Consider the following 13240-nt stretch of genomic DNA (forward strand, 5'->3'; position numbering starts at 1 on the left):
CTGTAAAAATTACCCCAGCCTGGCTGGAACCAGGACATTATCCACCCTTTATTCAGTACCATCTACATCATGTCCAAATCCTACACCTTCCAACTATATACATACATGTACATATATACACAAGCATGCGTATCATTTCCATAGTCAATGGCTGTCCCTCCAAGACGTCTGTTGAGTTCATTTTGTCCATGACCGTGGGTTCTATCCATCCAGGGCAAGAGGGGTGGTGTGCTGTCAGGCGATTCCAAGCTGCATCAGGAACTCATGACTGGTGTGTCTGGAGCAGTCCATACTCATTGTCCATGGTAGTTATGACATACAGTGGCAGCGTCATTCAGCAACCAATAATATATAATTCAAAATTACAGACTGTTCGCACCTAAAAGTCAAATCCCCTTAAGGTACATACGTTTCCCCATCCCTTGGCATTACCCACCAAGTGCACCCACATCCTTGAGCAAAAACAATCCCTCAGATACATTTGCCTTTGCTTGAGGTAGGACTAATCCAAACTGTCTTCCCGAACATACTCCTCATATGCACCACAGGGACTGTATCCCCTTCTACAGTACGTGGAGGTTTCGAGTGGGCTGGGCCAGCTCGACTGGTAGAGCCTCTGGAGTTAAATAACCAGGTGGCCTTTGCTCAATGTTTGAAGGTTCCACCACTCATTGCCTGCAATGTGGTTTTTAACAGTCCATGGTACCATTCAACTTTCCCCAGATGCTGGTGCATGATAGGGAATACGATATACCCACTCAATACCATGCTCTCTGGCCCAGGTGTTTATGAGGCTATTTTTAAAATGATTCCCATTGTCTGATTCAATTCTCTCTGGCGTGTCATGTCACCACAGGACTTGCTTTTCAAAGCCCAAGATGATGTTCCAGGTAGTGGCACAGGGTGCATCCCCAGCCATCCAGTGGTTGTTTCCACCATTGTCAGCAGATAGCACTTGCCTTGGCAGGTTTACAGGAGTGTGATGCAATCAATCTGCCAGGACTCCCCATATTCGTATTTCAACCCACCATACCACAAAGGCTTTACCCGCCTGGACTGTTTGACTGCCGTGCATGGTTCACAGTTATGGATAACCTGGGAAATAGTGTCTATGGTTAAATCCACCCTTCAATCATGAGTCCATCTCCATGTTGCACCTCTTCCCTGATGACCTGAGGCATCAAGGGCCCATCAAGCCAGAAATAATTCACCCTTACATTGCCAGTCCAGATCCCGAGACACTTTGATCCTGGCAGCCCAATTCACCTGTCCATTGTTGAGATGTTCTTCAGTAGCCCAACTCTTGGGTACATGTGCATCTACGTGATGAACTTTCACAGTCAGCTTCTCTACCCAGGCAGCAATGTCTTGCCACAGTTCAGCAGCCCAGATGGGATTAACCTCTGTGTCACAAGTCAGTGTAGAGGTAGAGAGCTGGCCATTTCTCTCATTCAGCAATATCTAAAGCCAGCTGGACGGCTTTCAGCTCTGCAACCTGACTTGATCCACCTGGTCCCTCAACAGCTTCTGTGAGTCGCTGTGTAGGACTCCATATGGCAGTTTTCCATTTTCGATGTATCCCTACAATACAGCATGAACAGTCAGTGAAGAGAGAGTGTTGCTTTTCATTTTCTGGTAGCTGAGTATATGGTAGGGCCTCCTCAGCACGTCACCTTCTCCTCTGATGATGAGAGTCCAAAATTCTCACCTTTGGGCCTGTTCATGACGAATTCCAATATCCCTGGGCAACCAGGGTTTTCCATTCAAGCTCACTGTGTGATCAGAGCAATCTCTTACTCCACGTAGCATTGGCATGATGTGTGGAAGGGACTTTCCCTTTGAACATCCAGCCCAGCACTGGTAGTTGAGATGCCAGGAGGAGCTGTGCTTCAGTGCCAATCACTGCTGAAGCTGCTCAAAGCCCTTCATAAGATGTTAGGATCTCTTTTTCAGTTCGGATGTAACAGGCCTCGGATCCTTTGTATCCCCAACTCCATCCTTGAGTCTCCACGGGTACTTTTTGCCAGAGACTCCAGGAAGGACCATTCTCCCTGCCTGAAGTGTAGAGAACATTTTTCACATCTTGTTCTGTCCTGACTCCAGACATGATGTTGACCATATTGACTCTAAACATGGTGTAGATTTTACGGAGGAGACATAGCAGACATATCAACAAGAATATGCTTCCCTTAACATCCAAAGGAAATTCAAAATTCTCAAAAGCTGTTATAACAGGCCTGAAGGAGAAAAAGGGGTGAAAAGCTGGGAGAAATCATCCTCCCCTGTTCTCCTCACAGACTGGGTACCATTATTAATGGACTCCCAGAGGTAGGACGCGAGGAAAGGGTAGGAGAACAACACTGAAGACACATCCCAAATGACCCTCATTGCCCTTAATGTTATCATGTCATAAACTGATATCTCACAGTACATCAACAAAGCAATCCTGATCCCTCTCCCTGCTCTGACAGAGCATGATGATGGGTAGATAGTGTATTTACAGAAACATATACAGGGTTAGGTACCACAAGAACATGAACAGACCAAGCAACATTGGGACCAGTGGCTCTGGACCTAATACAACAAATGGTTAGATCAAACTTGTTTCCAGCCCACTCTGGGCAGATCTATTGTTCTCTCAACCCTTTGCGTCCCACACTGGGCACCAAATAAAGTTGTTGTGGTTTAGGAGTGGTACTCCCCAGCTCAGTGCTCTCACTCAGCCTCTCCAAATCATGCACTGCTCACTTGCTCTCCCCTCCCCCTGTGGCAGGATGGAGAGGAGAACTGGAGACAAAAAAGGTAAAGATCATAGGTTGGGTTAAGAACAATTTATGGGAAACAGCAAAGTCATGAGAAAACGAACAGTAACAGCAACAATACTACTGACAGAGGGTACAAGAAAGAGCTGAATGATTCACACAGACACCTCCCAACAATATTGAATACCCAACTGCTCCCTCTAGTACACTACACTGACCCAAAAGAGAGCCCTTTCCAGTCCCCAGAAAATGACATGAGGTGGTATAGAATAACCCCTGGGTCCCAGCCATGTCCCCTCCTGCCAAACTTAACTCTATCCTGGCCAGAACTAGGACACAAGGGAATTAAGAATCAATACAAGCCTATCACCCCCCTGCTCAGACTGTACCGTTCTTTCTTCAGCATCTCCCTCTCCTCTTGAAGGCTGTTGCTTATCACAGATGTAAGGTTTCCTTCCTGGACAGTGGTAAAGGCCTCAAGGCTTGACCCAGATGACAACCGAGCAGCTGGAGACTGACTAACAGGAGTAGAAGTGAAGCACGTCTTTGGTTTTGAGAGGGGGCGCTCAGCACTTACAGGAGTTGGGTTGATTCGCCTCGATGGTTTGCTTTTGCTGAAAAAATGAGAAGCAATGCCACTAAAAACAAGGTAAACGACAAAAAAATTAGGTCTCAAGAGAGATATGCATGCAACTCTTGCAGAGAAATAATGCTAAAATAAAATGGATATGGAGTCAGGATACTGAATTTCTAAACTGTATATATACTTATTGATTTTATTCTGGTCACTGAATAAAAGTCGTGAAGGTACAGACTGCTAAAAACCACCTGCTGACCCTGCTGAAAAATTTATTAACAGATAACACAGTGCCACACAATCCTTCTAAACAGTTCTAATTTGAGAGGACAGGATATGCCCCATTTTAGTAAGAAACTGACGGTGAATGAGTTTCTAACATGACCAAGAGAAAAAAAACCACCAAAACCAATCAAGGTGCATTGTCCATCGCTGTCTGTGTAAGAGTCCAGGCTCTGAAGTTACAATAGGTCCTTTAAGTTTAAGGAAACTCATCCTTCCTGCATAAACTACTTAAGATTTATCCTTCAAGAAGAGATTCCATAAACTACTAAAAAGCACTAAAAAACTGGAAACGAGACACAGAAACATAAAGCATTACACTTCTCAAGGATTTGCTGGTTGTTACATATTCATTGATACAGTGTTTTCAAAATCCATATAGCATTGACTTCCAAACACTCCGTGACCTCCTTCCTCCTTCTTTTTCCTAGTTGAGCATAATGTAATTGAGGAAGAGATGCTGTCTATGCTGGAAACACACTTTATCTCCCTTGGCCAAAGAGCCTCATCTAGAGCACCGTCTGGACTCAGCATCTGGATCTGCTGTACAGACTCACACATTAATAATTTTCAGTTGGAATTTTGCATGTCCAACTAGAAAGTCCCACTTTCAGAGACCAATGACTGATATATGGAGTAAACAGGCTGACATGAAAGCCTTGTATTTGCTAAAGAGGATTTTAAAGAGTAAAAGAGAAAGATAAAAGGACTGAGGCAACACAAACAGCTGCCCAGAATCTAAACCAAAGTCACCAAGGCGACCAGGGCTTGCTGCAGACCAAGAATACAGCCAGCTATTTTGTCCATGATCACACAGCACAAAGCTGCACACTACATCTGCTGCCAGAAGCCACAGAATGTCAATCCAAAAGCTTCTTTGATAGCATCAGTAGAGCTGAAGAGCCTTCTAAGACTACTCTTCCTTAACAACTGCTGTTATGCTAAATGAGAAATGTGAAGAGCCAAGAAAACGCTGAGTTGTTAGAACATGCAAGGACAAAGATGTTCTTGGCTTAACATGAGCCGGACCGTGCACCGGTAAGCTGCAGGCAGCATCCCAAGCGAGAGGCTAAAGAGGAGTCTTGGGTGAGTTCAGAGAGTGGAAACCTGGCTACCCATTAAAGCAATACTCCCCTCCCTACATGGTGACCACAAGAAAGCAGTTCTGACCAAGGAGCCAGGCATTGTGTATTACAGTATCTTCTGCATCTGGACACGCACAACAGGATGAGTTAGTCAAAAAACAGTAACCTGCAGCACAATCCAAATGAGACAGCGAGGCAGACTTGCTCTTACTTTGTCCAGCCAGAGGCAGCACCCATGGGTGGGAACTCCTCCAAGTTGTTTAGGTTTAGCTGGCTGGGTGGGGATCTGGCAGAATCAAGAGGCACTTCACTCCGCTTCCTTCTCCCTCCACTCCACAATACACTGTCATTCTTTCCATCTTCCTCTTCAGCAAGGGAACGCCCCAGATCCCGAGCTACCTGCCGGCCAGAGGCACCAACTGAGCTGTTTCCTTTCCTTCGGCCTCGTCTCGCTGGCAGGGCTTCCGGCGTGGCTGTAAGGAAGCTCCCCAAGCTGGCCTTCTGAGATGACCGCTTCTCCCCGTGGTGAAGCACAGGGCTGTACCCAAAGCTCGGGCTGCTACTGGACACCGCGCTTGGGAAATCACCACAAGGGCTAGAGAGGTTTGACCCAGAAAAGGAAGAGGAACTGCTGGATGCTGTAGCAGGAGAAAAGCTGGTATCTGTGGTGCAGGTAGTCACTGAAGTCCTTCGGGAAAAGAGTTGCACTCGGCTGCTGGTTGCATGGCCTGCTCTCCTTTCTGATCCTGTCCTTTGGCTCCCATGGGCCTTGGAATTAGGTGTTTTAGCAGGAGTAGAGGGTCCATTAGTCAGAATCTGGCTGGTCTGCTCCCTTAAAAAATTTAGCAGAAAAGGCACAAAATCTTTCTGAAGCAAACTAAGAGATACCAGCTTGTCATGGATGTGGTTTTCCTACAAGAAAAGAGGACAAAGAATCAATATAAAAGAAGCCACCTTTTTCTTTCTGTCCATGTACTTAGATTCATTTAAGTAGTAACTGTGGGATTGCAATACATAATAAAAAACAACACGACTTGGCAAAATAGGTCACTGAAATTCAAGCAACCTTAGCACTGGTCACAGATCTGAAGATCAGCTTCCACACAAGCAATTTTGGCACGAGTTTTCAGATGGAGTCATTCACTTTGGTCTCTGACTGGGAAACAGTGGAACTGTTCCATGGAAACACCAGTAATACTCCCTGAAGCTATGGCCAGGGAGAACTTGGAGCAACTGGTACCCCTAAATTCAACATTTCAAAGACATCAATACTGAAAGCAGCTAATTCTAATAGAAAAATCTAAAATCTGCAACTTCTCTGTCCCCTCTTTGTCTATAAATGCCACTTGCTCCCACAGAGGGGTGCTATAACAACTGTTTAAGCACTCAGAGTCCTGCAGTGCCAAATACAAGACCAAAGCTGTTCTTCCCTTTCAATTAAATAATTTTCCTCCCTTTAGGTCTCAGAGAGGTCTAAACAGAAATTCTGCAACCTTAAGGCAAATGAAGTTTATACTTAAGAAACTTAACAAAAAACCCACCACTGACTCAACACATTTAAAATCTAAACAGGTAGTGGTGTTCTTACAAGGGTAAATCTAGACAAAAAGAGATTTCATGTTACATGCATAGTTCAAAGCTTTCTAAACTTGATAAAAATTCTTTTGTTCATAACACTGCACCAGGTTTCTGTCTCCTCTCAATGGGATTCAGCAACATTTGCCACAACAGAAGTTCTCATAGGCAGCAACTTATTCCTTACTAATATTAAAGTCATTGTACACGTACTCCAGTTAATTTATATTCACACCTCTACTAGATGAAAAGTCAAAAAAGCAAATGCTATTTCTGAAGGTGGTTTTTTGCATGAAAGAAGGCAGTGAAAGCATGCCTATGACTGGACTCTCACAATCCTCAATACCTATGCTGAAATTCATATTTGAAAGTGTGAGACCAATTCAGCTTCTTGGAAGAACATGAGATTCCAACACAGGTCAGAGCACAATCCCTGTGAGGTGTCAGAAGACCATCTCCAGTCTGAAACTGCCATGAAAGCTAGAGCAAGACGTAGCCTACCATCTTCTTGTGTGCCCCCGAGTTTAGCATAGAGGCACAAGATAATTAGTCTATACCATGCATAAGGTCAGGTACTTTCTGCAGCTTTTCAGAGCACAACCTGCATTCACTCATCTTTCTCTGTCTAAGTTAACTGAGGTTTGGTTCCTCCATGTTTGGGTTACAGCAAACTGCAGCTTCGTACTTGCTGCAAACTTCGTACTTGCTTTCTCGTGGTGAAGTAACTGAGCTTCTCCCAGCAGCAAAAGGCAGTGAGCAATTCCCTTGCAAGGGCAAACTTTTCGGCCTCCTCACCCCTTGCCTACGCAGCGCTAGCTGAGCTGCCAGCATCTCAAACTTCTTAACCTCCACAGACCTGCTTCTGCAAGTCACAGTTGAAGAAATACCACACAGCATAAAGCTGCTAGTCCATTCTTCCCACGCACGTTTAGGATGACAATGATACTCAGCAAACTCATGTGGATGACACCAGTGAGTTTTGATTTTAACACTAGGTAACACGCCATGAGGGGCTCAGGCAGAAAATGCTTTAAAAACAAATTGTATCTCTATGTTATTAGTGAAATATAGGCAGTCCTAGTCCACCTCTGGTTACAATGTTTTTATTTCCACGAGAACCCAAATCGTCCAGGCATATCCCATTACAAAACTCGACCAACAAGCACCCTCATCCAGCCCCAAAAAAGATCCTCCTCAACACCCAGGCGGGCCAGCCGGGAGGCGCGCTAGCGCTTGCATAGAACCACCGCCAAGCCCTGGCAGCCAAGCGCCTCGTCTTTCTCTCACCGCCACCTTCCCCGACAAAGACGCGGAAGCGTCACCCCGTCCTGTCACCCGCGTTTCCTCAGGACACACCAGGGGCGCGGCGCCGCCCCGCCGCCCCTCGCCCCCCCGCGCTGTGCGCCGGCACCCGGCACGATCCCCCGCTGCTCCCGCCCGGCTGGCGGGCTCAGCCCCGCGGATGTTAGCGGGATTCCCCGCCTGGCAGCTCCCAACGTAGATCCCGCCGGCGGCCTCGCCTTCCCGCCGCTCTGCCCGGAGCCCGCCCGCGCCGGGGGCGGTGCCGCCGGTGTCGGACGGGAGCTCGGCCCTAGTGCGCGGCGGCAGAACGGCACCGACCCGGGGCCTGGGCCGACCCGCGCGGCTTCGTCCCTCACAGCAGCGCGGACTGGACGGCCCCACTGCCGAGGAGCACAAACTTTCCCGCTCGGCCCCGGCCCGCGGCGGCGGAGGGCGCTGGGGGAGTGGCGCGGCGGCGGGCCCGGCCCCGCCGGAGCCGGGGCGCTGCGGGAGGGCGAGCCGACGACCCGCCGCGCGTTACCTCAGCCGGGCGGTGGCCGGGACCGTGCTGGAGCCACCGCACCACGGCGCTGACCGGCACCTCCTCCTGCAGCAGCAGCTCCAAAACCGCCGCCATTCCCGGCCGCGCTCCCGCCGAGCACGCGCACAACCCGCGCCGGGGGCGGGCCCGGCGTGTCCCCCCTTCCCGCGGGGGCGGTGCCGAGCGGGGATTCCCGCCGGGGAGGCGGGCAGGGGCCGCGCCCCCTCCCCATGTCAACACGCGGGGCACGGGGCGCCTGCGCCGGTCCGTGCGCGTCTTTTCCTCTCATGCGCGGTATTTGCTTCCCCAGCAGGACTCGGGCCCCGGCCTAGCGGCGGCGGCGCCCGCGAGCCGGGGCGGAGGGAAGGGCAGCGGCGCCCCCCCCGCGGCTCCGCACCCGCCCGCCCGCCCGCCCGCCAGCCCCCGCGGCGGAGGATGGCCGAGGACTCGCCCAAGCGGCGCAAGGCGAATTTCAACGAGGCGGAGACGGAGGTGCTGATCGAACAGGTGCTGAAGCACGAACAGCTGCTGTTCGCGGCGGGACCCGGCCGCGCCTCCCCGGGCCAGAAGAGGAAGGTGTGGGAGCTGATCCGGCACAAGGTGAACCCGGTGGCTGCCTGCCCCCGCGACGTGGAGGACCTGAGAAGCGCTGGCGGGACCTGAAGCGCCGCGACCGCAGCAAGCTGTGCCGCCTCTCGCAGGGCTGCGGGCCGCCGGGCCCCCCCGCCCTCGGCCTCCTTCTGGCCCCCGAGGAGCTGCCGCCTGCGCCGCCCGCCCGCCGCCAGCGCCGCGCCTATGGCTCCCTGCTGCCCGCCGAGGCCGTGCCCATCGTGGCGGCATCGACACGCTGGAGCTGCCCGGCGCCGTCGTGGGGGACATGGGTGAGTGCGGGAGCGACCCCCGCGGCACCGCCCCGGACCCTCCGCCCGGCGTCCCGCGCTCTCTTGCGCGGCGGGTCGGCGCCTGTCCGCCCGCTGCTTGCGCGCAGGCTCCTGACGGGCACCGGCCGCGCTGGAAATGTCTGGTTCGGATAGCCACCTTCTGTCCTTGGAAATGCCAAACGTGTGTGCACGCACGCTGAACTGCGAGCTTTGTGCTGTAGGTCATAAAAGTGCACCAAAACATCACCCAGGAGTAAAACCCTGTCCTGTAGCAGATGCTGCTCATCGTCGAGCCGTTAGAACCTGCCACTGATCTTCACCGTTGCAGTACTTATTCTCGCAAATGCAAAAGCCAAAAAGCCATGGCAGCACACAGTTCTTGCCAGTGCAAAGTGCTGCGAGTACATAAGTTACTGTATGGCAGAGACATTGCGCTAGCACGTTGAAATGATCACCTTCAATACCATGGGATTTCTTGCTATCAGGTGTTTCATCAATGCTCTTACTGGTTACTTGGCGCACAGTAGAGTGTGTAATGAGCTTTCAATGAACTTTGTCTCTTGGAACCTAAAGTTCAGCTTCTATGGTAGGGCTGGTAAAGGATCTGTAATGTGGGTAATTGGTGAATGCATATTTATGGTTTTCTTCCCACCTACCGAGGTGTATTCTAAAAGCATCAAAGATACCATTAGTATGAGAGTCTTGTTCAAGGACTAATGTTAGTGCTTAGTGGATGAAAACACATTTCACTGGACCATCGAGGTTATGAAGTTTCTCACTGGCTCTCCTTTGATTTTCCTCTTCCCCCCTCTCCTCTAGGGTTTAATGGCAATCCTGGCCCATCTCATCAATGCAGTGTTGAGAAGATGAACCTCAAAGAAGAAATAGTAGTGAAGGTGGTAGAGCCAGAAGAAAGCTCTGAGGACTGGTTGTGGTTTCACCTATCAAGAACTGCCTTTTCTAGGGACATCAGGCAGTAGTTCTTCTGGGAAAGTAAAGCCAAAACAAAGGCAGGTCTCAGGCAGACCAAATGAAATAACTGAAGAGGACCTACTGCAGATTCAGCAGACCCAGATGCAGGTGATCAGTCTGGCTTTGACAGCGTCAACCACAATCTTCGGCTGCTGCAGCAAGGCATGCAGGATCTGAGTAACAGCATCAGCATCATGGCGCATACGCTTGTTGCTATCAAAAACGTCTATGTGAAAAACACACTGGCCCAACCACACATGCCACGCCTCTACTCAGACCACAGCTGGGTACCTGAGCCCAGGTTCCCCCCAGATCTCCCCTCCTGAGGACAGAGGTAGAGTGCAGGTGGCTGGAAGCAGCAGCAGAAGCAGCAGCAGCAGCTCCAGCTCCATGGCACAAGAACCAGGTCCCTCCGAGTTTTCTAGGCCCTCTGTGAGAACCATAAGAAAGAACATCCAATGGCTGCTACTACTTCTGCTTTGCAGATGTGTAAAAACTTGAATATATGTAAAGTGACTGTGGTGTTAGGTGCTGTTTGTATGTTCTGCTCCGGCCTGTGACTGAAGGAGCAAAGTGGACTTGCTCCTGTGTTTTTCCCAGTGGGAAACATTTTTGCTATAGGGTGGCATTAAACACTAATTACCAGTCTCCCGTTTGTTAACTCTGTTGCAGTTGGCTAATAATTTTCTTCTGTTTTCTTTATCCTCTTAAAAAATCAAACATTTGAGTAAGACTTTTGTCTGTATCATCCTTTGTTTCATGTCACCTTTTGAAAACTAAAAGGCATGAGAGTGGGGTAGAAAAAGTAACATTATGGTTACTGACCACCAGGAGCTGTCTTAAGGCAAGTTGCTTAGTTCTTTGAGTAAACAAACCTCAGAAGTAGTTGGTTTTTAAGTACTTCCTTTTTCTAATAATTATAAAGTTGTGGGTGTTTGCTTGCTGTTGTTGGGTTTTTTAAGTCTGTGCTGTGCAAGGCATCCCAGTAAGAGTTGAGATACCTGCTTATTCTGTGGAATGGTTTAGGACTGAGCTGCTGATTCATGAATCTAATCCTCAGAATTCATACAGCATTGTTCCCTTGGCTATTGTTCATTCTCAGCTTGTCAAATGCACCTTCTCCTCAGAGACATTTTGTTTACTGCACTAGCAGGGTAGTCTGTTTTTTGTCATATGATTAAAATGGAGAAATACGGCTGCTCTTACTTTGCTCAGTTCAGAAGTAGCTGAGGTGGTGTTCTTACATCTGGTGTCCGTACGGGAGGGGAAACAAAAGCACTCTCACCTGCAATTTTGTCCAGTGACCTGAAAAATCATGCAGGTTGACTTCTTAAGCATTTATCACCAACATTAAAGTCCTACAGATAAATGTGGCCTATAGCAATGACTAGCTGCCTCTAGTTTTACAGTTAGTTTGCCCAAGCGTTCCTGCTGCACGAATTTAGCAAATACAACTGATGCAGAGAATGGCAACCCAATTGTCTCTCTTCTAGAAGCATAAGAATATGTGATCATAGGGTAAAGTATGTAATTTTTGTAGTCAACCGTGACAGAACGCTGTACCATATGAAAACGTACATTTCAGTTTTTCACTTCTGCCCTTATACCATTACAGTGGACTGATTTCACACACCTGCACTTCAGAAACCAACAGCTGCTGCCTGCTAAAACATGAACACAGGGCAGTCAAGGTGTTAGCAAGTGTTTCTCTTCAGTATCATAGATGGCGTAAAAGAAGCAAATATTTCACAAAAGTAAAAAGTATACATGTACAGCACACTCTCAGTTGGTATTAATGCCTTGAAGAAGAGAAGGTTCTCTTTTTTAGGTTTACCTTAAGAAAAGGAGATTGTGTGTGTGACAGACATTAATAAATTGCTGGGTTGAAGAATGAGAAAGACCTAATCCTTCTAAGTCAGATTTCTGAGTCTGTGTTGTTACAAGCTTTCCAAATTAACCTGTTGGAAGCATTATTTCTCCCCCAACAGTACAAATGTACTCTCTGGAGCAGGGTCTTCTGCATTTTGTTTTCATGGACAAAGAAGCAAATTAATGCTACCATGACATTCCAGGCAGATTAACAAAATGTGATCTAAACATTACCTGGTCCTTCTGGGCAGCAGTTTGACTTTGTCCAGGTGACAATTCTTACTTGTCTTTCTGTTGATGTTTCAATTCTTTTTGCAACTGTCAATTCTGAATGTCACAATACTACAGCATTTGTAGGGAGAGTTGAGGTGTGTCTGCTACATGGCTTTCTCATGTTCGAGTACTGATTTAAATGAGCTACAGTGCAAGTACAGAAAAGTTCAGCAAGATCCTAAGAGCAGAATCGGCAGATTGAATCTCCTGTGTATCAAAGACAAGCCAGGCAATGCCAAAAGACACTTCAGTGGGCAGACAATGACCAGACCTCAACATCAATCTGCCACAGCACCTTTGTTCCAATCTTGCTTCTTTCCCAGTCTGTCAGTTGTACCGCTAATGTATACTGGAGCCAGACCAAAATCACTCTTCCATTTCTGGTATGATCCGATTTACATATTTTAAACAAGGAAAATAAACTGAGCTACCTCTTGCCACTACAGAGTGCACAAATTTGTTCTTTTCAGCTTCCAGTTAATACAGCTGGTTTGCTATGTTCTTTACACACCCTTTCTGTGATCAAGTGATGATTCTGTTAGAGGCACCGAAAGCACACAACATCCAAAAGCCATCACATTAAGTTTCTGGCTGCTCTTAACACAAGTGTGAAACATCACTTTCTTGGACTGTTACTGAGTAATGAATTCCCCAATGTATTTCCTCTTGTGTGAAGCTATTTAAGCTATTTGTATAAATGACAAGGGCTAAGACCTGATCATGAACCTTAGTGAAAATACTGCCATTGATGTGAACAAAGGCAGAGATTGCTTTTAATTTGTCTTACATACAAGGCATAGCAGTGGTAATACTGAGAAATCTATCCAGAAAATTTTCTCCAATTCTTCTGGACTTGCCTAAAAAACTTGTTCTGCTGTGCAACAAGCAGGCAATATTTGCCACAGCACAGGACTGAGACCTGCAGGCACACAAACCACAAATATAAATTGTGATGATATTGCACTCTACTTTTACCTAATTTTACTAGAAGAGATAAATAAAAGGTCTTGGAGGAAACTAGAGCAACTGGTAGCTTATCAGTGCATTTCCCCATACCACGAGGTTCTCAGATTCAGTAACAACTTCCACTCACTCATTTCTCTGCTATCTGCCACTTAAGTGTATTGTACAGGTCTCCTCAA

The 13240-nt window shown here is 48.0% G+C and overlaps 1 protein-coding gene and 1 long non-coding RNA gene across 2 annotated transcripts in view; one reads left to right on the forward strand and one right to left on the reverse strand.

Moving 5' to 3' along the window:
- Positions 1-8235, reverse strand: part of CDAN1 (codanin 1) — a 35569-nt gene extending 27334 nt beyond the window's left edge. Inside the window, exons 1-3 of the mRNA XM_032689772.1 lie at positions 8104-8235; positions 4918-5618; positions 3152-3376 (exon numbers count right to left, since the gene is read on the reverse strand). Coding sequence (XP_032545663.1) covers positions 3152-3376; positions 4918-5618; positions 8104-8199 — 1022 coding nt within the window. The 5' untranslated portion in view covers positions 8200-8235. The remainder of the gene's footprint in view (positions 1-3151; positions 3377-4917; positions 5619-8103) is intronic.
- Positions 8236-9066: 831 nt separating this feature from the next.
- On the forward strand, positions 9067-10745 carry LOC116787846. Its single transcript, XR_004357471.1, has 2 exons — positions 9067-9167; positions 9804-10745. It is a non-coding gene; the product is annotated as an uncharacterized LOC116787846 (long non-coding RNA).
- The last annotated feature ends 2495 nt before the right edge of the window (positions 10746-13240 follow it).

This window comes from Chiroxiphia lanceolata, chromosome 6 (genome assembly GCF_009829145.1).
Source record: "Chiroxiphia lanceolata isolate bChiLan1 chromosome 6, bChiLan1.pri, whole genome shotgun sequence".
Classification (NCBI taxonomy): domain Eukaryota; kingdom Metazoa; phylum Chordata; class Aves; order Passeriformes; family Pipridae; genus Chiroxiphia; species Chiroxiphia lanceolata.